We start from the raw sequence: 26473 nt of genomic DNA on the forward strand, positions 1-26473 counted from the left end.
CTGTCTTTCTCTCTCGCTGTCTTTCTCTCTCGCTATCTTTCTCTCTCACTGTCTTTCTTGCTTACTATCTTTCTCTCTTACTGTCTCCCTGCTCTCTCGCTGTCTTTGTCTTTCTTGGTGTCTCTTTCTCTCCCACTGTTCTCTTGCGCTCTTTCTCTCGCTGCCTCTCTCTCTTGCTGTCTCTGCCTCTCTCCCTTTCCCTCTCTCACTGCCCCTGCCTCTCTCCCTTTCCCTCTCTCTCACTGGCTTTCTCTTTCTCTCTCTCTCACTCTCACTGAGTCTCTCTCACTACCCCTCTCTCTCTTTCTCAGTCTCTGGGCAGGAATTCCTTCAGAGTTTGTCACCAGAAATGTGGCAAATTGGCCATTTAAATGTGTAAACCGGGCTTTCCACTGCACATCTGGTGAAGTTGTGATATGGAGTAGAAACAGCTTTGGGGAAATTCTCAGCTTCTCTTCCTGCCTCTGCATTCCATTCACTTACTAAGATAGTAGCTGAGTGAGCATTTCCAGGCCCACAGTAACCAGCTCACAGAGAGAGAGAAAGGGTCCGTGACCCAGGGATTTACTATAGAAGCTATGCAGCACTGTAACATCAAGTTTCTCACTTATGAAGGAGCGTTCAGTAAATTAACATCACTAACTGATCAACAAAACTTTGAAAAACACCTTCTGAATGTGCTTGAGATTTGCAGTCCTGCTTGAACTGCAAGATGCTGATGTGTTGATCTGGTAAACCAGATATTTTCCGTGTACACAAGCCCATCATATAAAATGAAAACAAGGAGCAATCCACACAGTGGATTTGCATCGTTTGGAATGGAGTGTCTAGCTCCATAGAGACATAACCCACTTGAGACAGACTAGGCACAGGTTGGCAAGAGGCAAGGCTTAGGAATCTTCAGATGTTTGTAAAACTAACAGATGTTTAACTGTCTGAAATTAAGCAGCTTAGCAGCAACTAATAAGCTTCAGGATTTGGAGCAAAGGAATGGGAATCTTTAATGCTCCCAGGCCTATCTCTTTTTTTAGTTGGTTTCTAAGCTCTTTATTCATCCATAGCATCCTGACACTACCAGTACTTTGCCTTTTTAATGCAATATTGGGGTTCGGGTTACTCTGGACCTTTGCAATCTCTTTTTCAAAAATACGGTAAACTTTGTGTTATCCGGCCCTCTACCAACCGGAATCCTCTATTATCCAGAATTTCTGATATTCCTCTAATAAGAATCATCACTTTACCCACCAGAAGCAATTATGAAGTTATCCAGAACCCGTCCCTGTATACCGTATTAATTTAGATTTTTAATTGATGTTTTAATGCACTGTTGAAGATTTAGAAGTAAAAGGAATACTGCCCTTTACTTCCTGAGTACTTGCATATTAGTTCCTGAGACAAGTATTGCTCTGTATTCCATTGGTAAATGGAATTCTCCGTTAACCGGTTATGATTAACTGGCACCATTCTCCTCGCATGCTGGATAATAAAGATTTTACTATATCACACTATTGCCCTACAATCTTGAAGTAGTACACTGCTATAGGAAGCAGTCCTGTGTGCATTAATGTCCCATACCATTTTTTCCATTGACTCCCTCTGTCCTAATCAGTAAGGGGATAATTAAAATAAGTTTTGTTATTTCTGCTCATCTCTCAAATCTGACTGCAAATTTCCTCTTCCATTTCCTTCCCATAATTTGGCAATTTGTAATGCTAATAATATATCTAATATCCCTGACTAATGTGTGAGCTCCAAACATATTGGCTTTCTGTTCCCATACTTATCGACAGTAAACCTCTCTGCACAATACGTTCCCTCTTTAATCAATATTGCCCATGTCTCCTTCCATATCTCTCCTAAAATATATTATATCCTGATGTTTATTTTCCATTCCTGTTCAGTTTGCTGCAGATTTCTGTTAATGATTTGAAGTTGAGATGGGTTGGTGTAGCTCCACCCAGCTCCTAGAGGACAGAGGCTCACAGCACAAACCACATAATCCAGGATCATTTGCATTGTTGCTCATTGACATTGGGGTGGGAGAAAGGGGAAATTGAGAGAAAGGCTTTTAATAAATGACACATTTGTCTTTACTCTGTTTCAGGATGGTTTACTTATTCTACACTATGGACTCGTGCGATCTCAGAAATGATGATGGATTCTCTCACATTATCAAACAGTAATGTTATTGGGATTCCTTGTGACATCAAACAAGATGTAAAGGAGCACATTTTCTGTGCTCTGCTTGGAAATTGCACTGATCAGCTCCAGTGTGGCTAGAATCAGAGGCTGCACGGCCTCCTCTGATCAGCTTCAGTGTGGCCATTATCAGAGGCTGCATTGCCAGCACTGAAAAGATGATCACTTAAGGATCAGTAGTGCAACATGGCAAAACATTACATGCTGTCAGTTACCCCAACCTCATCCTCTGGATCTCTCACCCTGTTCCTGCTCTATTTATGCGACAGAAGTTTTGCATCCTGTTGAGCTTGCACTGTACCGTAGGTGACTTAAAATATTTGTATTTGGCACCAACACTGAGACAACTTTAACTGCACACAATGTCACTGTCCATCGGAATGAGCTGTGACACTGCATCCCAGTACTGACCACTAGCAACGTAGAACCACAGTGATGCCATCTCTGAATACTGGCCTTGACCAAATGTGACATCCTGGTACTGACTGCAGTGATGTCACAACCTGGTACTGATGGTGATGGTGAGACAGCTGTGACTGGAGCTGATATCAACACTCAGACCTTTTGCCTTTGTACAGAGAACCTTGCTAATTTTTTAAACTGTTCAGGAAAATTTTTAGATATTTTTCTCCAGTTTGTTAAATTTTTTGCTGATTAATAAAATTGGAACGAAATTGTTTACGATATGAAATATGAAAATAATTATATTCTATAAGAAAATCTTTGATGTATTCTGTTACAATCCAGGACTTCAGATAATTGCTCCAGTACATGATGACCAAAACACCTTAAATTTATGTAATAGACATTCCAAAGAACTTCACAGGAGCAATATAAAGGAAAGTATGGCAGATGCCCAAAGGTTTGGTCAAAGTGATTACTTTTAAGGACCGTCTTAAAGGAGGAAAATGAGGTTTAGGGAGGGAATTCCAGAGCTCAGCTTAGCAACTGAAGGCATGACCATCAATGATGGAGCGATTAAAATCAGGACCAGTGTTATCCCTGCAATCAAATATTCCATCAAACATTTCCGCTACAAGTACAGCATAGGATTAAAATGGGGTAAAGCGCTCTCACTCCCAGGGCTGGTACAGGGCTGGGTTAGATACAGACTAAAGCTCCCTCTACACTGTAGCCATCAAACACTCCCAGGGCAGGTACAGCACCGGGTTAGATACAGAGTAAAGCACGCTTTACACTGTCCCACCAAACACGTTCTACATTGGGTTACAACTCTGGAATTGATTTGAATTGAACTAAATAGCTGTGCTGGAAATCTGCAGGTTGAGACCTTGCTGGTGGGTCTCCCAGTGAATGTGGGTCTACAACATCAATCTCTCAGTAATTGATAAACTGTCAAAGAATTCACAGGTTGGTTGATGTGTGTGAATAAACATAGGGCAAAATGAAGAACACTTGACAGCGATGTCGTAGCAAGGGTTTGAGTGCAGTTAAATTCTGGATATAGCCATTAAAATGTGTCAGATAGGCTGACCCTCTCTGCTGTCAGACAGCCAGCCGGCTGCATTGCACGTCACAACATCTGAAATAGAATTGTTTTGACTGAGGACAAGTAGAATCCATTTAAAATCTATATTTAGCCAGAAATTATATTGAATACCAAAGAGCAGACTCTCGTAAACAACACAGATCAACCTAAGGTACTTGTCCAGCATTTGCAGAGCTTTTTTATTTGCAGTGAATAATTTTTTTTTATATTCATTCATGGGGTGTGGGTGTTGCTTGTCCATCCCTAATTGCCCTTGTTCAGGGGCATTTGAGAGTCTACCACATTGCTGTGGGTCTGGAGATTTCCTTCCATTCATGAACCAGATGGGTTTTTACAGCAGACAGCAATGGTTTCATGGTCATCTTCAGACTTCTAATTCCAGATTTTTATTGAATTCAAATTCCACTATCTGCCGTGGTTCTAATGTTGGTACTAAGCTGGACACTCCTGGGAATGTTAGCACTTTGATGGTCAGTCCTGCTGGGAATGTGAGCACTGTGATGGATAGTCTTGCTGGAAATGTTAATCCTGAACTGGATAGTCCTGCTGGGAAAACAAACATACAGATGAACATACAAATTAGGAACAGTAGGCCATTTGGCCCCTCGAGTCTGCTCAACCACTCAGTAAGATCATGACTGATTTGATTGTGTCCTTAACTCCACATTCCACCTTTGACTCCCTTATTAGACACGAATCTATCTCCCTCTGCCTGAAAAATATTCATTGAATCTGCCTTCACTGCTATTATAAGAAGAGAGCTCCAAAGACTCACGACCCTCAGAGAAAAAAAATTCTTCTCAACTTCATCATAAATGGGAGGCCCTTATTTTCAATCTGTGTTCCCTAGTTCTAGTCTCTCCCACAAGGGGAAACATCCTTTTACATCCACCCTGCCGGAGTCCCCTCAGGATTTTAAATGTTTCAATAAGATCATCTTTCAATTTTCTAAACTCCAATGACCCAGCCTGTCCAATCTTTACTCATAAAATAAACCCCAAACCCAGGTATCAGTCAAGTGAACCTTCTCTGAACTGTTTCTAACGCACTTACATCTTCCTTAAATAAGGAGACCACAACTGTACACAGTACTGTAGATGTGGTCTCACCAACACCCTGTACAACTGTAGCAAACACCCCTACTTTTATATTCCATTCCCCTTGCAATAACCAACAACATTCCATTTGCCTTCCTAATCACTTGCTGTACCTGCATGCTAATTTTTTGTGATTGATATACCAGGACACCCAGATCCCTCTGTACCTCAGAGTTCTGCAATCTCTCTCCATTTAGATAATATGCTGCTTTTCTATTCTTCCTGCCAAAGTGAACAAGTTCACATTTTCCACATTACACTCCACCTGCTTAAATTTTTGCCCACTCACCTAGCCTGTCTATATTCCTTTGAAGACTCCTTATGTCCTCTTCACAAATTACTTTCCCACCAAAAAAAACCTAAAAGGCTAGTATTCAAGTCCAGCAAGTAATTAGGAAAGCTAATAGAGCGTTATCATTTATCGTGAGAGGAATTGAATACATTCATTTGCTTCATTTGTACAGGGCATTGGTAAGATCACATCTGGAGTACTGTGTACAGTCTTGGTCTCCTTATTTAAGGAAAGATGTAAGTGCATTGGGAGCAGTTCAGGGAAGATTTACCAGGCTAATATCTGGAATGGACGGGTTGTCTTATGAGGAAAGGTTGGACAGGCTAGGCTTGAATCCACTGGAGTTTAGAAGAGTAAGAGGCAACTTGATTGAAACATAAGATCCTGAGAGACCTTGACAGGGTGGATGTGGAGAGGATGTTTGCTTTTGTGAAAGCATCTAGAACTAGGGGTTACGGTTTAAAAATAAGGAGTTGCCCACTGAAGACATGAGAAATTTTTTCTCTCAGAGGGTAGTGAATCTTTGAAGCTCTCTTCCTCAAACGGCAATGGAAGCAGAGACTTTGAATATTTTTAAGGAAGAGCTAGATAGATTCTTGATAAGCAAGGTGGTGAAAGGTTATCGGGGGTAGGTGGGAATGTGGAGTTGAGGTTACAATCAGATCAGCCAAGATCTTATAGAAAGGCAGAGCAGGCCCGAGGGGCCGAGTAGCCTACTTCTGCTCCTAATTCAAATGTTAATTTGAGCAAATTTAACAACCATGCATCCAGTCTCTTCATCCAAATCATTGTAAATAGGTGAAGCCCCAGAACTGATCCCTGTGGCGCTCCACTCATCTCATCTTGCTAACCTGAAAATGAACCATTTATGCCTACTGTTTCCTGTTAGCTAATTAATTCTCTGCCCATGGTAATCTGTTACCCTCTCCACCATGACCTCTTACTTTGCATAGTAACCTTTGATGTGGCACCTTGTCAACTGTGTGCTGGAAATCTAAGTACATCAAATCCACAGGTTCCCCTTTATCCATGTTTATTGTTACTTTGTCAAATAACTCCAATAAATTAGTCAAACGTGATTTTTAAAAATTCTTTTTGCGGGATATGGGTATCACTGGCTAGGACAGCATTTTTACTGCCCAGCCCTAATTGCCCTTGAGACGGTGGTGGTGAGCTGCCTTCTTGAACTGCTGCAGTCCATGTGGTGTAGGTACACCCACAATGCTGTTTGGGAGGGAGTTCCAGGATTTTAACCCAGCGACAATGAAGGAATGGCGATATAGTTCCAAGTCAAGATGGTGTATGGTTTGGAGGGGAACTTGCAGGTGGGGGTGTTCCCATGTATCTGCTGCCCTTTGTCCTTCTAGGTGTTAGAGGTCGGAGGTTTGGAAGGTGCTGTCGAAGGAGCTTTGGTGAATGCCTGCAGTGCATCTTATAGATGGTACACACTGCTGGTATTGTGCATTGGTAGTGGAGGGAGTTTGTGTTGAAGGTGGAGGCTGGGTTGGCAATCAAGCAGGCTGCTTTGACCTGGACGGTGTCCAGCTTCTTGAGTGTTGTTGGGGCTGCACTCATCCAGACAAGTGCAGAGTATTCCATCACACTCCTGGCTTGTGCCTTGTAGATAGTGGACAGGCTTTAGGGAGTCGGGAGGTGAGTTACTCATTGCACGATTCCTAGCCTCTGACCTGCTTTTGTAGCCACATTATTTTTATAACTGGTCCAGTTCAGTTTCTGGTCAATGGTAATCCCCAGGATGTTGATAGTGGGGTATTCAGCGATGGTAATGCCATTGAATGTCAAGAGGAGATGGTTGGATTATCTCTTGTTGGAAATGGTCATTGTCTGGCACTTGTGTGGCACAAATGTTACTTGCCACTTGTCAGCCCAAGTCTGGATATTGTCCAGGTCTTGCTCATTTTGACATGGACTGCTTCAGTATCTGAGGAGTCGCAAATGGTGTTGAACATTGTACAATCATCAGCGAACAACCCCACTTCTGACCTTATGATGGAGGGAAAGTTGTTAATGAAGCAGCTGAAGGTGGTTGGGCCTAGGACATTTCCCTTTCACAAAACCATGTTGACTCTGCCTGATTGTATTGAGATTTTCTAAATGTCCCACTATAACCTCCTTAATAACAGCTTCCAGCATTTTCCTGATGACAGATGTGAGGCTAACTGGCCTATAGTTTCCTGCTTTCTGTCCCCCTCTCTTGAATAGAGGATTCACATTTGACTTTTTGCAATCTGGTGGGACCTTTCCAGAATCTAGTGATGCCTTTACCAATCAGAGTCTACTTGCCAACCAATCAGCACTCTCTCCTCATGCAGTATAAAGTTGTTGCTTCCCCAGACACTGGTATTCTTGAGATTGTCCTGATGAGTGCAAGATGAAAAGCTACGACAAAATGGGGAGAATTTTCTCCCCGTCGGGCGGGCCAGTCAGGAGCGGGCATGGGTGGGTGCAGAGCTGATTGCTGCCCGCGATCGGCTGCACGTCATGATTTTATGTGGGCGGGCCAATTAAGGCCCGCCCAGTGTGATGTGTACCCGGTAGCGCTCAGTGCTACCTGTGCAGGCGGGGGGAGGAGGGAGAGTCGGGGCCTGCGCTCTTTTGCGCATGCACAGAGCTGCCTCAGGGAGATTAAGTTCAGTTTTAAAGTTTAAAATAAACAAAGTTAAAAATCATTTACACATGTCCCCTCACGTGACAGTATCACATGAGCTGGGACATGTTTATGAAACGTATAAAAAATATTTATTAATTTAATAAACCCTTCATGAAACCTCATCCCGCCCGTGGATGAGGTTTCATGAAAAATGCGAAGACCGCCTGGGCTCTTAGCCTGCCCCCCAAACCTTAAGGTTGGACGGGCAGCACTGTCAAAGTGGTTAATTGTTTTATTAATGGTCTTAACAGGCCTTTGACAGGTCAGCGGGCGCACAGCTGACTCTGGTGCACGCCCGCCGAACAAAAGATCGGAATGACGCGCAGTGACGTCAGGACGCACGCCCGACATCAGCGCGCATCATTTTACACGTTGGTGTGCAGGGCCCGCCCCCACACACTGAACAGAAGATTCTGCCCAATGTCTTTTTTCAGCAATACTCAAGATCTAGTATAGCCTGCTTTCTGGTTTGTGCTAGAATGTACTGTTCTAAGAAATTGTCCTGAAAATATTCTCTAAACTCATCATCCAGGCTACCTTTGCAAATCTGATTCTGTGGTTTCCCTATCATCTGATGTGTGAAATGTTCTACAGAATTTGACTGCATCCCTAGGCAATCCAGGCCAATAAAAATGTTTTTGTATCTTCTGTGATTTTCTAATTCCTAAATGTTCCCCTGGTTGCAATTTGATGAGCTATCCTCAGAATCTCATTTCTATATCCAGCTACCTCCAGCTTTCATTTGCTGAAGCAAGATAAGGCCTCCGTTTTTGCATTAAAATATTACCCTTAAGGTAATAACATTCTGGAATACAATTTGCCTCTGTTTCTGAGTAGGCTGCCTGATATAAATGTTTTATTTGCAAATCATTTTTCTGTAAATCTCCTAACCTACTTGAGTTAAACACTTCAGCTGAATTGTCTTCCAGTCTTTCTTCCTCAACAATCTTATCAAACAGTGTCAGCTAATTGGATTTCCACACCTTCTCTCTGCCTTTGAACTTCCTGTTCTTCTTGTTTTAACCTATGAGACTGTGATCTCATTATCACACAATCTGGAAACAATCTAGGATGCTCTCCTGTTGAAGACACCTCTACAGGCTGCTCAACTACCATAGGCATCACCCACATCTGTGATCCAGCTATATCATTGCCCAGAATAAATTGAAGCCCTGCAATGAGCAATTTTCCCACTACTCCAATGATCACCTTACCTGTTTTCCACTTACTCTTTAAATTTACCTTCCACAATGGAATAGGTTTAGCATCTCCATGAACCCCACTTATTATCACCTGTTCCTGCAATACTCCCTCTGAACAACAAATACCACTATCCCACAACATTAAGGATTGACAAGCCACTGTGTCTCTTAAAATTTAAATATCTTTACCTGCTCCACCCTGTACACATGGAAAGACTTTCCCTTCACACACAAAATCTTTAAACATTTCTGCACCCTGCTCATCCAAATTCTCTTGGGGAAATTGTGAACACATTCCCACTTCTTTACCTATCACTGATTCTCCCTGTTTTACCTGTACACAAACCACTAGTTGTTCCTGTGCCTGAACCTCAGAACCCACAGTACTTTTACTTCCAGAATTATATCTGCTTTTGTCGCCCCTGCAGGTAACCCCAATTGTAATTTATCCACCAATTCCAATAACTTAACTTTAGTTACCTTCTTTAAACCAGCCAAAGTTAAAACTTCAACTCCCAGACAAGGGGAGGTGATAGCGTAGTGATATTGCCACTGAACTAATGATCCAAAGACTCAGGGTAATGCACTGGGGACCTGAGTTCGAATCCCGACACAACAGATGATGGAATTGGAATTCAATAAAAAAGAACCTGGAATTAAAAGTCTGATGATGACCATGAAACCACTGTCGATTGTTATAAAAACCCATCTGGTTCACTAATTCCCTTGAGAGAAGGAAATCTGTCGTCCTTACCTGGTCTGGCCTAAATGTGACTCCAGCTCCACACCCAGGTTAACTCTTAAAATACGCTCTGAAATGGCCTAACAAACCACTCAGTTGTTTCAAATCGCTACAAAGCCTCAAAAATGGAAAGAAACCGGACGGACTACCCGGCATCGACCTAGGCACCGGAAACAACAACAGAAATCTCAGCCCTTTCAACCTTGCAAAGTCCTCCTTACTAACATCTGGGGGCTGGTGCCAAAATTGGGAGAGCTGTCTCACAGACTAGTCAAGCAACAGCCTGACATAGTCACCCTCAGAATCATACCTGACATATAATATCCCAGACACCACCATCACCATCCCTGTCCCACCGGCAGGACAGGCCCAGCAGAGGTGGTGGCATAGTTGTATACAGTCAGGAGAGAATTGCCCTGGGAATCCTCAACATCGTCTCCGGATCCCATGAAGTCTCATAGCATCAAGTCAAACATGGGCAAGGAAACCTCCTGCTGATTACCACGTATCACCAACCCCCACCCCGCCCCACGCCCGCCGCCCCCCCCCCCCCCCCCCCGCCCCCAAGGTGATGAATCAGTCCTCCTCCATGTTGAACGCCACTTGGAGGGTGGCAAGGGTGCAGAATGTAGTCTGGGTGGGGGACTTCAATGTTCACCACCAAGAGTGGCTCTGTAGCACGACTACTCACTGAGCTGGCCTAGTCCTAAAGGACATAGCTGCTAGACTGGGTCTGTGGCAGGTGGTGAGGGGACCAACAAGAGGGAAAAACATATTTGACCTCATCCTCACCAACCTGCCTGCTGCAGATGCATCTGTCCATGACAGTATTGGTAGGAATGATCACCACACAGTCGTGGAGACGAAATCTCACCTTCACATTGAGGATACCCTCCATCGTGTTGTGTGGCACTACCACCGTGTTAAATGGGATAGATTTGGAACAGATCTGGGAACTCAACACTGGGCATCCATGAGGCACTGTGGGCCATCAGCAGCAGCAGAATTGTACTCAAACACAATCTGTAGCCTCTTGGCCCGGCTTATCCCCCATTCTACAATTACCATCCAGCCAGGAGATCAACCCTGGTTTAATGAAGAGTGCAGGAGGGCATGCCAGGAGCAGAACCAGGTATATCTAAAAATGAGTTGTCAACCTGGTGAAGCTATAACACAGGACTACTTATGTGCCAAACAACACAAGCAGCAAGTGATAGAGCTAAGCAATCCCACACCCAACGGATCAGATCTAAGCTCTGTAGTTCTGCCACACCGAGTCGTGAGTGATGGTGGACAATTAAACAACTCAATGGAGGAGGAGGCTCCACAAATATCCCCATCCTCAATGATGGAGGAGCTCAGCATATCAATGCAAAAGATAAGGCTGAAGCATTTGCTACAATCTTCAGCCAGAAGTGCCGAATGAATGATCCATCTTGGCCTCCTCCGGAGGTCCCCGAGCATCATAGATGCCAGTCTTCAGCCAATTTGATTCACTCCACATGATATCAAGAAACGGCTGAAGGCACTGGATAGTGCGAAGGCTATGGGGCCTGACAATATTCCGACAATAGTACTGCAGACTTGTGCTCCAGAACTTGCCCGCGCCCCTAGCCAAGCTGTTCCAGTACAGCTACAACACTGGCATCTACCCGGCTATGGGAAAATTGCCCATGTATGTCCAGTACACAAAAAGCAGGACAAATCCAAACTGGCCAATTACCGCCCCATCAGTCCACTCTCGATCATCAGTAAAGTAATGGAAGGGGTCATCAACAGTGCTGTCAAGCACCACTTGCTTAGCAAAAACCTGCTCACTGACGTCAAATTTGGGTTCCGCCAGCCACTCAGCTCCTGACCTCATTATAGCCTTGGTTCAAACATGGACAAAAGAGCTGAACTCCCGAGGTGAGGTGAGAATGACAGCCCTTGACATCAAGGCTGCATTTGAGTGTGGCATCAAGGAGCCCTAGCAAAACTGGTGTTAATGGGAATCAGGGGGAAAACTCTCCATTGGTTGGAGTCATACCTAGCACAAAGGAAGATGGCTGTGGTTGCTGGAGGTCAGTCATCTCAGCTCCAGGACATCACTGCAGGAGTTCCTCAGGCTGGTGTCCTCGGCCCAACCATCTTCAGCTGCTTCATCAATGACCTTCCTTCCATCATAAGGTCAGAAGTGGGGATACTCACTGATGATTGCACAATGTTCAGCACCATTCGCGACTTCTCAGAAACTGAAGCAGTCCATGTCCAAATGCAGCAAGACCAAACTTGGGCTGACAAGTGGCAAGTAACAATCGCGCCACACAAGTGTCAGGCAATGACCATCTCAAACAAGAGAGAATCCAACCATCGCCGCTTGATGTTAAATGGCATTACCATCACTGAATCCCCCACTATCAACATCTTGCGGGTTACCATTGACTAGAAACTGAACTGTGTCTACAAGACCAGGTCAGAGGCTAGGAATCATGTGGCGAGTAACTCACTTCCTGACTCCCCAAAGCCTGTCCATCATCGACAAGGCACAAGTTAGGAGTTTGATGGAATACTCCCCACTAGCCTGGATGAGTGTAGCTCCAACAACACTCAAGAAGCTTGACACCATCCAGGACAAAGCAGCCTGCTCAATTGGCACCACGTCCTCAAATATCCATCCCCTCCATCACCGACACACAGTAGCAGCAGTGTGTACCATCTCAAAGATGCATTGCAGGAATTCACCAAGGCTCCTTCGACAGCACCTTCCAAAGCCACGACCACTACCATCTAGAAGGACAAGGGCAGCAGATAGATGGGAAAACCACTGTCTAGAAGTTGCCGTCCAAGTCTCTCACCATCCTGACTTGGAAATATATCGCCGTTCCTTCACTGTCGCTGGGTCAAAATCCTGGAACTCCCTCCCTAACAGCACTATGGGTGTACCTACATGACATGGACTGCAGTGGTTCAAGAAGATAGCTCATCCCCACCTTCTCAAGGGCAGCTAGGGATGGGCAACAAATGCTGGGCCAGCCAGCGAAGCCCACATCCCGTAAGTGAATAAATAAAATGTTTTAGCTACTGCCGAAGCCATATTGCAGTCTCACCATTTCAAAAGAACCTCTTAAGCCAGTTCCTCTAATTTCAGAGCCAGTGTAGGCAGTCTCAGGCCCTGCATCCTGTATGTATCCAGGTCCCCGCCTATTTCCAAACCCTTTTGCAACCGGGACATGTGCAGTGAAAGAGAAATGTCAGCCTCATTGTAACTATACCCACTGACCACTGGTACCATCCTGGGGAATGGAGGGCGTAGGGATAAGCAGATATGAGAATGAGGGAATAATGTGCATGCGAAAGGGTGGAACTGTGGGATTACTGTTTATTGTCTGATATAATGTCTCAACATGCAGTAACTAAATTTTCCTGTTTAACAAGCGGTCCACTTTCTTTTATACTGTCATATGGGCTCAAACATCTTTATGTAGAAAGGTTGCAGAGAGTCTCACAGTAACAGCCAGGGATCCCTAAGAGAATCAGCTGTAACATTCAGAGTCCCAGGGAAGTGAAGTGTTTACTACAGCTGTGACAGCAGTGCCAGCCATCAGAAGGCAGCAGTTGGGACTGCTGGAGGCAGCTCTGGCGTCTCATTATCTCAAGGGCAGGTAGTATTTTAATTAATTTACTCGCTTTGCTATTTCTCCTGTCTGACTCTGGGGTAGAATCACTGAAAGTCCCTGCACTGAAACAAGTGGTTCAGCCTGAACACCTGCACCAGTCACTATCCACATGAACCACACAGTCTAATCTCTGTCTCCTGCTCACTCGCCGCGCCCTTTAATATCCCACCGGGTCTAATCCAACACTCCTGCTCACAACCCATACCCTTGAGCAAGGAGACTGAGAGTATTGTATCCAAGTTTGCTGAAGATACAAAGCTAAGTGAGAATATAACTGTGAGGAGGGCACAAAGAGATTGCAAAGAGATATCGACAGGTTAAGTTAGTGGGTGACAAAGTGGCAGATGGAGTATAAAAGTGGGGAAGTGTGAGGTTTTCACTTTGGCTCAAAGAATAGAAAAGCAGGATATTTTTCCAAAGGTGAGAAACTTCTAAATGTTGATGTTCAGGGGGACTTGGCTGTGCGCAAACAAGGAACACAATGTTAGCGTGCCGCTGCGGCAAGCAATTAGGAAGGCAAATGGCTAGTTGGCCTTTATTGCAAGGGGATTGGAGTAGAAGAATAAAGATGTCTTGCTACAGTTGTAGAGTTTGGTGAGACCACATTCTCCAATACTGGATGCAGTTTTGGTCTCCATATTTAAGAAAGGATATACTTGCATTGGAGGCGGTACAGCGAAGGTTCACTAGATCGATCCCTGGGATGAGGGGGCTGTCCTATGATGAGAGGCTGAGTAAATTGGGTTTATATTCTCTGGAGTTTAGAAAAATGAGAGATGTTCTCTTTGAAATGTACAAGATTCTGAAGAGGCTTGACAGGTTGTTTCCGCTGGCTGATAGTGATTAGTGAACTAGATGGGTTTTTACGACAGCATTCACTGTGGATGCTGGAGATCTGAAATAAAAATAGAAAGTGCTGGAAAATCTCAGCAGGTCCATGGAGAGAGAGACAGAGTTAACATTTCAATTCCAACATGTCACATCGTCAGAACTCCATGTTACAGCACTTTCGGTCACCATTACTTAGACCAGCTTCATAGTCCAAATTTAATTAATTGAATTTAAATTCTACCAGCTGCCATGGTGGGATTCAAGTCCATGTCCCCAGAACATTAGCCTGGGCCTCTGGATTACTAGTCCAGTGATATTATCACAACACCACCATCTCTCAAAGTTGACCCCAGAAAGTTGTGGATGCTCCAATGTTGAGTACATTTAAAGCTGAGATAGACTGGTTTTTGGACTCAGGGAATCAAAAGATGTGGGGAGTGGGCAGAAAGATGGAATGGAGGCAGAAGATCAACCAGATTGGTATTGAAAGGAGGAGTAGGCTTGAGGGGCTGAATGGTCGCCTCCTGCTCCTATTTTTTTATGTGCTTAATATCACACCCAATCTAATCCCATTTGTCCCCTCCCGATCACAGACTTTAATTATAGAATCATAGAATGATTGCAGCTCAGGAGGAGGCCATTCGGCCCATCATGCCTTTGTGGGTTCCAACTAAAATTCCACGCTTCATGTTTCAGATCCATCCAGGTATCTCCTAGATTGTCCTAGACTCCTCGAACAACTGTGTCATACTGAGATCCACTCAGTGCCATGTGCTGCCACATGAACACTTGCGGGCTGTCTCTTCAGCAGTACCAACTCACTCTATCTCAAAGTTGTCCTTTTATTTTCATCCTTTGTCTCAGACGATGCTTTAACAAAACAACTTTTCTCTTCCTTTCAGGTGTCAAGGATTGCAAGCTCCAGAAACTCATGAGTACCAACATGCCTCCAGATCTCTCTTCCTCTGACCCTGTTCCTTCTTCTGATCTCAGCCCTTGCTGTGTATTCATGCTACTCCCTGACCTTCCCCTCTCTGATGCTGAAAGATCTGTCCTTAGCAAAGGATTCAGTTTTATCCCCTACGCCCTCACCTCAGTCATTTTCGAGCCCTGACTGGGGTTGAACCCTTCTTCTATCGCCTTTGCCTCCATGCCCACTGGAGTCCTTCCCAGTACAATGGATCCTTTCACCCAGCTCCAGTGTTCTCCCTCAACTTGGAACCCTCCCTCTGGCCTTTTATCTTCTCTTGATCTTTTTGTTGAGAACTGTCCGTCTGGCATCAGCCATCTCAATTTCTCTGCTCTCCTTACTCTAACCAGACTGCCTCTGAACTTGCTGCACTCAATTCTTCCAAGTCCAACACTAAAATTGTTGTCAAATCTACTTACAAGGTGGGGTGCTGTTGTCTGGCATTTTTAAAAATTCATTCATGGGATGTGGGCTTCGCTGGCTGGGCCAGCATTTATTGCCCATCCCTAGTTGCCCTTGAGAAGGTGGTAGTGAGCTGCCTTCTTGAACCTCTGCAGTCCATGTGTAGGTACAGCCACAGTGCTACTGGGAAGGGTTTATATCCAGCGACAGCGAAGGAATGGCGATATATTTCTAAGTCAGGATGATGAGTGGCTTGGAGGGGAAATTCCAGGTGGTGGTGTTCCCATCTATCTGCTGCCCTTGTCCTTCTAGATGGTAGTGGTCATGGATTTGGAAGGTGCTTTATAAGGAGCCTTGGTGCGTTTCTGCAGTGCATCTTGTAGATGGTACACACTGCTGCTGCTGTGCGTTGGTGGTGGAGGGAGTAAATGTTTGTGGATGTGGTGCCAATCAAGCAGCTGCTTTGTCCTAGACGGTGTCAAGCTTCTTGGGTGTTGTGGGAGTTGCACCCAAGCAAGTTGGGAGTATTCCATCACACTCCTGATTTGTGTCTTGTAGATGGTGGACAGGCTTTGGGAAGTCAGGAGGTGAGTTACTCGTCACAGGATTCCTAGCCCCTGACCTGCTTTTGTAGCCACAGTATTTATATGGCTAGTCCAGTTCAGTTTCTGGTCAATGGTAACCCCCAGGGTTGATAGTTGATAGTGGAGGATTCAGTGATGCTAATGCCATTGAACATCAAGAAGCGATGGTTAGATTCTCTCTTGTTGGCTGGTTGTTGCCTGGCACTTCTGTGGCGCAAATGTTACTTGCCACTTGTCAGCTCAAGCCTGGATATTGTCCAGGTCTTGCTGCATTTGGACATGGGCTGCTTCAGTTTCTGAGAAGTCGCAAATGGTGTTGAACATTGTGCAATCATCAGCAAACATCCCCACTTCTGACCTTGTGATGGAAGGAAGGTCATTGAAGCACCTGAAAATGGTTGAGCTGAAGACACTACCCTGAGGAACTCCTGCAGTGATGTCCTGAAACTGAGATGACTGACATCTAACAACCACAACCATCTTCCTTTATGCTAGGTATGACTCCAGCCAGTGGAGCCTTTTCTCCGATTCCCATTGACTTCATTTTAGCTAGGGCTCCTTGATGCCACACTCAGTCAAGTGCGGCCTTGATATCAAGGGCAGTCACTCTCACCTCGCCTCAGGAGTTCAGCTCTTTTGTTCATGGTAGAACCAAGGCTGTAATGAGGTCAAGAGCTGAGTGGTCTTGGCGGAACCCAACCTGGGCATTAGTGAGCAGGTTATCACTAAGCAAGTGGTGCTTGACAGCACTGTTGATGACCCCTTCCATTACTTTAATGATGATTGAGAGTAGACTGATGGGGCGGTAAATGGCCGGGTTGGATTTGTCCTGCTTTTTGCGTACTGGACATACCTGGGCAATTTTCCACATAGCCGGGTAGATGCCAGTGTTATAGCTGTACTGGAACAGCTTGGCTAGGGGCACAGCAAATTCTGGAGCACAAGTCTTCATTACTATTGCTGGAATATTGTCAGGGCTCATTACCTTTGCAATATCCAGTGCCTTCAGCTGTTTTTTGATATCACATGGAGTGAATCAAATTGGCTGACGTCTAGCATCTGTGATGCTGGGGACCTCCGGAGGAGGCCAAAATGGATCATCCATTCAGCACTTCTGGCTGAAGATTGTAGCAAATGCTTCAGCCTTATCTTTTGTACTGATATGGTGGGCTCCTCTATCATTGAGGTTGGGGATATTTGTGGAGCCTCCTCCTCTATTGAGCTGTTTAATTGTTCACCACCATTCACGACTGGATGTGGCAGGACTGCAGAGCTTAGATTTGATCCATTGGTTGTGGGATCACTTAGCTCTGTTTAGCACTGGCTTCTTATGCTGTTTGGCAAGCAAGTAGTCCTGTGTTATAGCTTCACCAGGTTGATACCTCATTTTTAGGTATGCCTGGTTCTGCTCCTGGCATGCCCTCCTGCACTCTACCTTGCAGAGGCTGAACTCCAACTCAGTGACACTTCCTCCTAGCTCCCTCTGGACCATGACCCATCATTGAACATCAAGCCATTGTTCCCAGGACAGTCATTGACCTCATGTCCTCTGGAGATCTTCCCTCCACAGCTTCCAACCTCATTGTTCCCAATCGCCAAACAGCCAACTTCTACCTCCTTCCCAAAATCCACAAACAGGACTGCCCTTCATCATTTCAGCCTGCTCCTGTCCTACGGAACAGATTGCTTCCTATCTTTCGCTACTTTTTCTCCCCTTCTGTTTCTCTTCATCTAATTCTGCAACTTTTCTGATGCCCTCCGTCACTTTAACAGATTCCAATTTCCTAGCTGTAACTGTCTCCTCTTCACATTCTCCTCATTATCTAAAGCCCCAAACACTCCTTGCAGGTGATTTACATGCACTTCTTTCAATTTAGTTACTGCATTTGCTGCTCACAATGTAGCCTCCTCTGCATTGAGGAAACCAAATGCAGATTTGGTGATCAGTTGATGAAACCTCCACTCAGTTCACAAGCATGACCCTGAGCCTCTGATTGCTAGCCATTTTAATTCTCCACCTTGCTCTCACACTGACATCTCTGTCCTCAGCCTGCTACAGTATTCCACTGCAGCTCAATGCAAGCAGTTGAACAATTTCAAAATATATCCCCCCCACCCTGCACCACCCCCCCTCCAGTTTTGTCTCCTTTGCTTTGCATGTTTCAGCCTTAATCTTGTTTTTTTTTGTTTTTGCTTTCGGACAGCAGTTCTTCATTATTCTGCCATTCACACCTCTGGGCCCATATTTTGTTTCTTTATTTTTCCCATTCTTACTCCTTTGGCTCTGCCCCATCAACTCTTTTGTCAGTTAATGCCTCCGGTCTTCTGCCCTATCACAGACCTTCCCTTTTGATTTTTTTTCTACCCTCCCCCATTTCACCAGGTTTTATGTTACATTACTAACTTTTCCTAGTTCTGATGAAAGGTCATAGACCTGAAATGTTAACTCTGTTTCTGCCTCCACAGATGCTGTTAGACCTGCTGAGTTTCTCCAGCATTTTCTGTTTTTAATTCAGACTTCCAGCATCCGCAGTAGTTTTTGGAGAGATAGAGGGCCTTGTTCAATGTGAAGTAACTATATTTTGAAAGTAAAAATATGAAAAGGAAATACACCTTAAATAGTGAGATTGTAAGAGAGCAGAGGGACCTGATGAGTAGGTGCAAATGCCTCTGAAAGGGGAGGTGCATGGAGGTATAAAAGGCAAACTGAATCCTTGGTTTTGTACCAGGAGGCACAGAATACAGAAGACATTAATGTTGAATGTGTGTAAGATGTTATTGAGACTGTAATTGAGAGTATTGTGTAGATTCTGGGCATCCTGGTATAAGAAGAATACAAAACAATGGGAAATAGATTAATATGAATGGGAAATAAATAAATAACAGAAGCATGACAAGAACGCCGTTACCATGGAGCTCACGGATCCGTTCAACAAGATCTGGACTGCGTAGGACATCCCAGATAACTGGAGGCGAGGAGTAATCATCAAGCTGCCAAAGAAAGGGAGCCTCAGCAACTGTAACAACTGGAGGGGCATAACTCTGCTGTTAGTACCTGGCAAGATCAACATGATACTCCTCAACAGATTGAAAGCACAAGTAGACAGTACCCTTCGTGAAGAACAGGGAGGTTTCTGGGGTGACAGACTATGCTGTGAGTGGATCTTTGTGCTGAGGAACATCATAAAGCAGAGCCTCAAGTATCAGGAAATTTCCTTCCCTAAAGGGCATTAGTGAACCAGATGGGTTTTTACAACAATAGACAATGGTTTCAGGGTCATCATTAGACTTTTAATTCCAGATTTTTATTGAATTCAAATTCCACCATCTGCCATGGTGGGATTCAAACCCGGGTTCTCAGAACATTACCCCTGGGTTTCTGGTCCAGTGATAATACCACTACGCCACCACCTCCCCGCTGGGAGAGAACAGCAAAAGTGTCACATAAGATGGATGTCTTTCACTAGGGTTGCCTACATAATATCCTGAGAATCACATGGAGAGACAACATCACCAGTGAAGAAATGCTGCAGAGAACTGGTTAGAGGCACCAGAGGAACAACTGAGGCTGGCAGAACACGTATTTCACCTCCCGGTGATACGCCAGAGTGGCAGTAGAATGGATACCACCAGACAGAAGAAGACGCTAAATAGTTCTTGCAGAAAGTAGCTTGGGCTCGAAAGGCTGAGTGGCCTCCTTCTGTGCCATTCTATACTATGGTAATTACTCTATGATTCTGTTATATTAATTGCTGAGTGAAGACTGCCTTCATTCGCCAGTCCAGAACTTGCCCTTTTCTAGTTTGTACCTCTATCCCCTGGTCCTATCTTAAGCAAGTGCTTCAGAATCTTTTCTGAAATCACAAAACGGGAAAATTTGAACTTAGGAACATGGGAGTAGGAGTAGGCCATTCAACTCCTCAAGCCAGCTCCAGCATTTAACTAGATCATGGCTCATCTTCTACCTCAGTGCCATCTTCCCGCACTATCCCCATATCCCTTCACAGACCTAGAAATTATCTACCTCTGATTTGAACATACTCAATGGTTGAGTCTCCACAGCCCTCTGGGGTAGAGATTACCAAAGACTTGTTACCCTCTGACTGAAGATATTCCCCTTCATCTCAGTCTTAAATGGCCTACCCCATATTCTGAGTCTGTGTCCCATGGCTCTAGACCCACCCCCCCAACCAGGGGAAACATCCTTCCCACATCTATTCTGTTGATCCCTATAAGAATTTTGTACACTTCAATGCGATCACCTCTCATTCTTCTAAACTCCAGAGAATACAGGTCCAGTCTCCTCAATCTCTCCTCAAAGGACAATCCCGCTATCCCTGGGATTCATCTGGTGAGTCTTTGTTGCACTCTCTCTATGGCCAGTATATCCTTCCTTAGGTAAGGAGACCAAACCTACACATAGTACTCAAGGTGTGGTCTCACCAAGAGTGTATACAACTGCAGCAAGACTTCCTTATTCCCGTACTCAAATTCCCTTGTAATAAAGGTTGTATTTTCTAGTCTTTCTTTAATTAAGCAATTAACTAAAGTTGCTCTTTGGGTTGGGAGAAGGTGAGTTTTAGTCCAGCTTTAAAACAGGGCTCATTCAGGCTCTGATTGCAGCTAGTTAATTGGATAACTGGCTTAAACAAGTTTTCAGAAGCTAGATTCAGGGAGCATGAAAGCAGGCCATCTACAGTGCAGCCTTGTCTGCACTGACCTTGTCTTGGGCTGCATTTGAGTGCTTCAGTTGGAGTTTGGTGAGTGAGTGAGGGAGTTCAGTGGAGGTGAAGGAAGGAGGTGATCCTTTCATTTTCTACCTTTTCTGCAGAAGAAGAGCAGCTGCCTCGGTAAGTAGGACTTGGTGAGTACTTCTACTCAATATTCTCTAAACTAGAGAAAGTAAAAGTAAAGGGAGTAATTTAAGGGTAAGTCATGGCAGGGCAGCTCGGCCACATGGAATGCTCCTCCTATGTGATGTGGGAAGTCAGGGACACTTCCAGTGTCCATGGTGACCACATGTGGAGGAAGTGTCTCCAACTGCAGCGACTTGAAATCCAGGTTTCGGATCTGGAGCAGCAGCTGTAGTCACTGTGAGACAAGATCTTCGTGGATAGCACGTACAGTGAGGTGGTCACACCGCAGGTAAAGCGTGCACAGGCAGAAAGGGAATGGGTGACTGTCAGACAGAGTAAAAACACCAGGGGCAGGTAGTGCAGGAGTCCCCTGGGTCCATCGCCCTCTCCAACAGATTTTCCATTTTGGATACTGCTGGGGGGAGATGGTTTCTCAGGGGAATGCAGCGAGAGCCAAGTCCATGACTCACAAGTGGCTCAGCTGCACGGGGAGGAGAAAAGAGTGGGAGAGCAATAGTGATTGGGGATTCAATTGAAAGGGGAACAGATACACGTTTCTATGGCCATAGACGTGACACCAGGATGGTATGTTGCCTCCCTGGTGCCAGTGTCAAGGATGCCACTGAGTAGCTGCAGGACACTCTGAAGGGGGCGGGGTGATGAATAGCCAAAGGTCGTGGTCCATATTGGTATCAACAACATAGGGAAAAAGGAGGATGAGGTCCTGAAAGCAGAATATAGGGAGCTCGGAAATAAATTAAAAAGCAGGGCCTCAAAGGTAGTAATATCAGGATTACTCCCAGTGCCACGTGCTAGCAAGATCAGGAATAGGAGAATAGACTGGATGAATGTGTGGCTGGAGAGATGGTGTAGGAGGGAGGGATTTAGATTTCTGAGGAATTGGGACCGATTCTGGGGAAGCTGGGACCTGTACAAGCTGGACAGGTTGCACCCCAGCAGGACTGGGGCCAATATCCTCACAGGGGTATTCGCTAGTACTGTGGGGGAGGGTTTAAACTAGAGTGGCAGAGGGATGGGAACCTGAGCGGGGAGACACAAGGCAGGGAAACAAAGATAGAAATGAATGATAGAAAAGTAAAAAGCAAAAGTGGAAGGCAGAGGAAACAAGGGCTAGCAGCAAATAGGGCCATAGTACAAAAAATGTGTAAAAAGACAAGTCTAAAGACACTGTATTTGAATGCATGGAGCACAAATTAACGGTGCAAATAGATGTAAACGGGTATGGTATATTGCAATTCAGAGACATGGCTGCAGGGTGACCAAGGCTGGGAACTGAATATCCAAGGGTACTCAATATTTAGGACGAGCAGGCAAAAAAGAAAAGGAGGCGGCGTGGTATTGTTAGTTAAGGATGAAATCAGTGCGATAGTGAGAGGGGATATTGGCTCAGAAAATCTAGATGTAGAATCAGTCTGGGTGGAGCTAAGAAGCAACAAGGGGCAGAAAACATTAGTGGGAGTTGTTTATAGGCCTCAAAACAGTTGTGGCAAGGTAGGGGACAGTATTAAACAGGAAATTAGAGATGAATATAACAAGGGTGCTACAGTAATCACGGATGATTTTAATCTACATATAGACTGGGCAAACCAAATTAGCAATAATACTATGGCGGATGAATTCCTAGAGTGTGTATTAGGTGGTTTTTTAAACCAATACGTGGAAGAACCAACTGGGGAACAGGCTACCCTAGATTTGGTTTGGTGCAATGAGTTGGGATTAATTAATAATCTTGTTGTGTGGAGTCCTTTAGGCATCAGTGACCGTAACATGATAGAATTCTTCCTTAGGTTGGAAAGTGAAGTGGTCCAATCCGAAACTAGGGTCCTAAATCTAAACAAAGGAAACTACAAAGGTATGAGGGGTGTGTTGGCTAAGATAGATTGGGGAACTTCATTAAAAGGCATGACGGTGGATAGACAAAGGCTAATATTTAAGGAACAAATGTACGCATTGCAACAGTTATACATTCCTTTCTAGCACAAAAACACAACAGGAAAAGCAGCCCAACCATGGCTAACAAAAGAAATTAAGGATAGTATTAGACCCAAAGAGGAGTCATATAAAGTTGCTAGAAAAAGTAGCAAGCCTGAGGATTGGGAGCAGTTTAGAATTCAGCAAAGGGAACCAAGAGATTGATTAAGAGGGGAAAAGTAGAGTATGAGAGTAAACTTGCAAGGAACATAAAAGAGGACTATAAAAGTTTCTATAAGTATGTAAGAAGAAAAAGATTGGTGAAGACAAATGTAGGTCCCTTACAGTCTTAAATGGGAGAATTTATAATAGAGAACAAGGACATGGCAGAGCAATTAAACAATTACTTTAATTCTGTCTTCACGGAGGAAGACACAAATAACTTCCTAGAAACACTAGGGGATCGAGAGTCAAGTGAGAAGGAGGAATTGAAGGAAATTAGTATTACTAAAGAAACAGTGCTTGAGAAATTAATGGGATTGAAAGCTGATAAATCCCCAGGGCCCGGTAGTCTACATCCCAGGATACTAGAGGATGTGGCCATGGAAAGAGTGGATGCATTGGTTGTCATCTTCCAAAATTCTGTAGATTTTGGAACAGTCCCGGCAGCTTGAAGGGTGGAAAATGTAACCCCACTATTTAAAAAAGGAGGGAGGGAGAAAACAGGGAATTACTGACCAGTTACCCTAACCTCAGTGGTAGGGAAAATGCTAGAGTCTATTATAAAGGATGTGATAACAGGATACTTAGAAAATATCAATGGGACTAGACAAAGCTTATAAAAGGGAAATCATGTTTGACTAAACTACTGGAGTTTTTTGAGGATGTAACCAGCAGAATAGATAAGGGAGAACCGGTGGATGTGCTGTATTTAGATTTTCAGAAAGCTTTTGATAAAGTCCCACATAAGAGGTTAATGTGCAAAATTAAACACATGGGATTGAGGGTAATATATTGGCATGGATTGAGAATTGGTTAGCAGACAGGAAACAGAGTAGGAATAAATGGGTCTTTTTCAGAATGGCAGGCAGTGACAAGTGGGGTACCACAGGGATCAGTGCTTGGGCCCCAGCTATTCACAATATATATCAATGATTTTGATGAGGGAATCAAATGTAATATTTCCAAGTGTGCTGACGACACAAAACTAGGTGGAATGTGAATGGTGAGTGGGGGTTAAGATGCTTCAAGGTGTTTTACACAAGTTGTAAGTGGGCAAATACATGGCAGATGCAATATAACATGGATAAGTGTGAAGTTATCCATTTTGGTAGGAAAAACAGAATGGCACAATATTACTTAAATGGTGATAGATTTGGAAATGTTGATGTACAAGGGGACCTGGGTGTCCTTGTAAACCAATCACTGAAAGCAAGCATACAGGTGCAGCAAGCAGTTAAGGCGGCAAATGGCATGTTGGCCTTCATTGTGAGAGGACTTGAGCACAGGAGCAAGGATGTCTTACTGCAGGGCGTTGGTGAGACCACACCTGGAGTAATATGTGCAGTTTTTGTCTCACCTAAGAAAGGATATACTTGCCATAGAGGGAGTGCAGCAAAGGTTCACCAGACTGATTCCTGGGATGACAGGATTGTTGTATGAGAGATTGGGCTGACTAGGCCTGTATTCAATGGAATTTAGAAGAGTGAAACTCATCTCAAAATTCTGACAGTGATGGACAGACTGAGTGCAGGGATGATGTTTCCTCTGGCTGTGGGGTCTAGAACAAGGGTTCACAATCTCAGGATATGGAGCAGACTATTTATGACTGAGATGAGGGGAATCATCTTCACTCAGACAGTGGTGAACCTGTGGAATTCTCTACCACTGGCGGCCAAGTCACTGAATATATTTAAGAAGGAAATAGACAGATTTCTAGACTCTAAAGGCATCAAGGGGTACAGGGAGAGAGCGGGAGTATGAAATTGAGATAGAGAATCAGCCATGATCATAATGAATGGCAGGGCAGGCTCGAAGGGCCAAATGATCTACTCCTGCTCCTATTTTCTATGTTTCTATGTAATATACCACTTGCCTTTCTAATTGCTTGTTACACCTGCATGTTAGCTTTCAATGACTTACGAACAAGAATCCCTGGTACCTTTGGACATTAACACTTCCCAATCTTTCCCCATTTAAGAAATACTCTGCATTTCTATTTTTCCTACAAAAGTGGATAACTTCACTTTTTCCCCCATTATATTCCATCTGCTTTGTTCTTGCCCACTCACTTAGCCTGTCTAAATCTCTCTGAAGCCTCTTTGCACCCTCCTCACAACTCACATTACACCAAGTTTCATGTCATCAGCAAACTTGTAAATATTACATTTGTTCCCCATATCCAAATCATTGATATAGATTGTGAACAGCTGGGCCCCAAGCAGTACCGAACTAGCCATTTTGCTGATAAATGTACTTACCCTAAAGCACCATCTGAAGGACAGTAAGCAAGGAATGGAGAGAGGAGAGGTGAGGGAAGGGTGGCTTTGGGTTACGGTGACTGAGCGAGTCTCCGTGTACTTTTTTATTCATTCTCGGGACATGGGTATCACTGGCAAGGCCAGCATTTATTGCCCATCCTTCCTTGCCCTGAGTTTGATGAAACTGAGTGGCCGCTTAAAAGGGCAGTTAAAAAATCAGCCACACTGGTGTAGGACCAGAGTGACATAGATTGAAGAAAGAACAGTAAGTTTTCATCCTTGAAGGACAGTGAATCAGTTGGGTTTTACGATAATCTCACAACTTCATAGTCATCGAGACCAGTGTCATTTCTAGATTTTCTTTTTTAAATTTTCAAACTGCCATATTAGGACTGGAACTAATTTCCTGTATTATTCAGGAAACTAATAAATTTGAAGGAGTGATCATCTCCTTTGTATACTTTCAGCACGACCTTCTTACAGTTCAGGAACCTGGTGCGTGGGCATTACCTGTAACAGCTCCTGAAATGGTTAAATCACTAAGTGCACTCTGATCACAAGACTGGATTGATCAGTAGCACCTGGAGATTTCAATGACTCATCTTCACCCCCATCCTCAGATCCTTATCAGCACGGAAAGATCACACTGCAGAAAAATCCATTGACAAAATAACATTAAAGCTGTTCCACACCGACGTTCTGGCAGTAGAATTCAGTTCTCTCTCCTCGCCCCCCCCCACCCCGAGGTAGGAAATCAGTAATAATTTTTACATTCAGCATTAGTCCAAGGTCACATTCATGGAGAATTATCTGGGTTGACAGGCCTCCTGCCCTACATCAGTGTGGTTCATTTTTAACTGTCCACTGAATTTTATTAAACTCAGGGAAATGAAGGATGGGCAATAAACGCCAGCTTTTCCAGAGATTCCTATGCCCTGAGAATGAGTTTTTAAAAGATCTACATGTAGGCTCATCCAGTCATCATAAGCACAAAGCCTCCCCTCACTCTCTCCTACTGTCCTTCAGTACACAGCCCTGGGTACCCA

At 44.3% G+C, this 26473-nt stretch overlaps 1 protein-coding gene across 4 annotated transcripts in view; it reads left to right on the top strand.

Annotated features, from left to right (window-relative positions):
• Nucleotides 1-2901, top strand: part of pcgf6 (polycomb group ring finger 6) — a 93723-nt gene extending 90822 nt beyond the window's left edge. For all 4 annotated transcript variants that reach the window (XM_078564972.1, XM_078564975.1, XM_078564973.1 and 1 more), the window contains one exon: nt 2105-2901. In XM_078564972.1, coding sequence (XP_078421098.1) covers nt 2105-2152 — 48 coding nt within the window. In that variant the 3' untranslated portion in view covers nt 2153-2901. The remainder of the gene's footprint in view (nt 1-2104) is intronic.
• Nucleotides 2902-26473: the final 23572 nt, after the last annotated feature.

Source organism: Cetorhinus maximus, chromosome 20 (assembly GCF_964194155.1).
Source record: "Cetorhinus maximus chromosome 20, sCetMax3.hap1.1, whole genome shotgun sequence".
NCBI classification, from domain to species: Eukaryota; Metazoa; Chordata; class Chondrichthyes; order Lamniformes; family Cetorhinidae; genus Cetorhinus; species Cetorhinus maximus.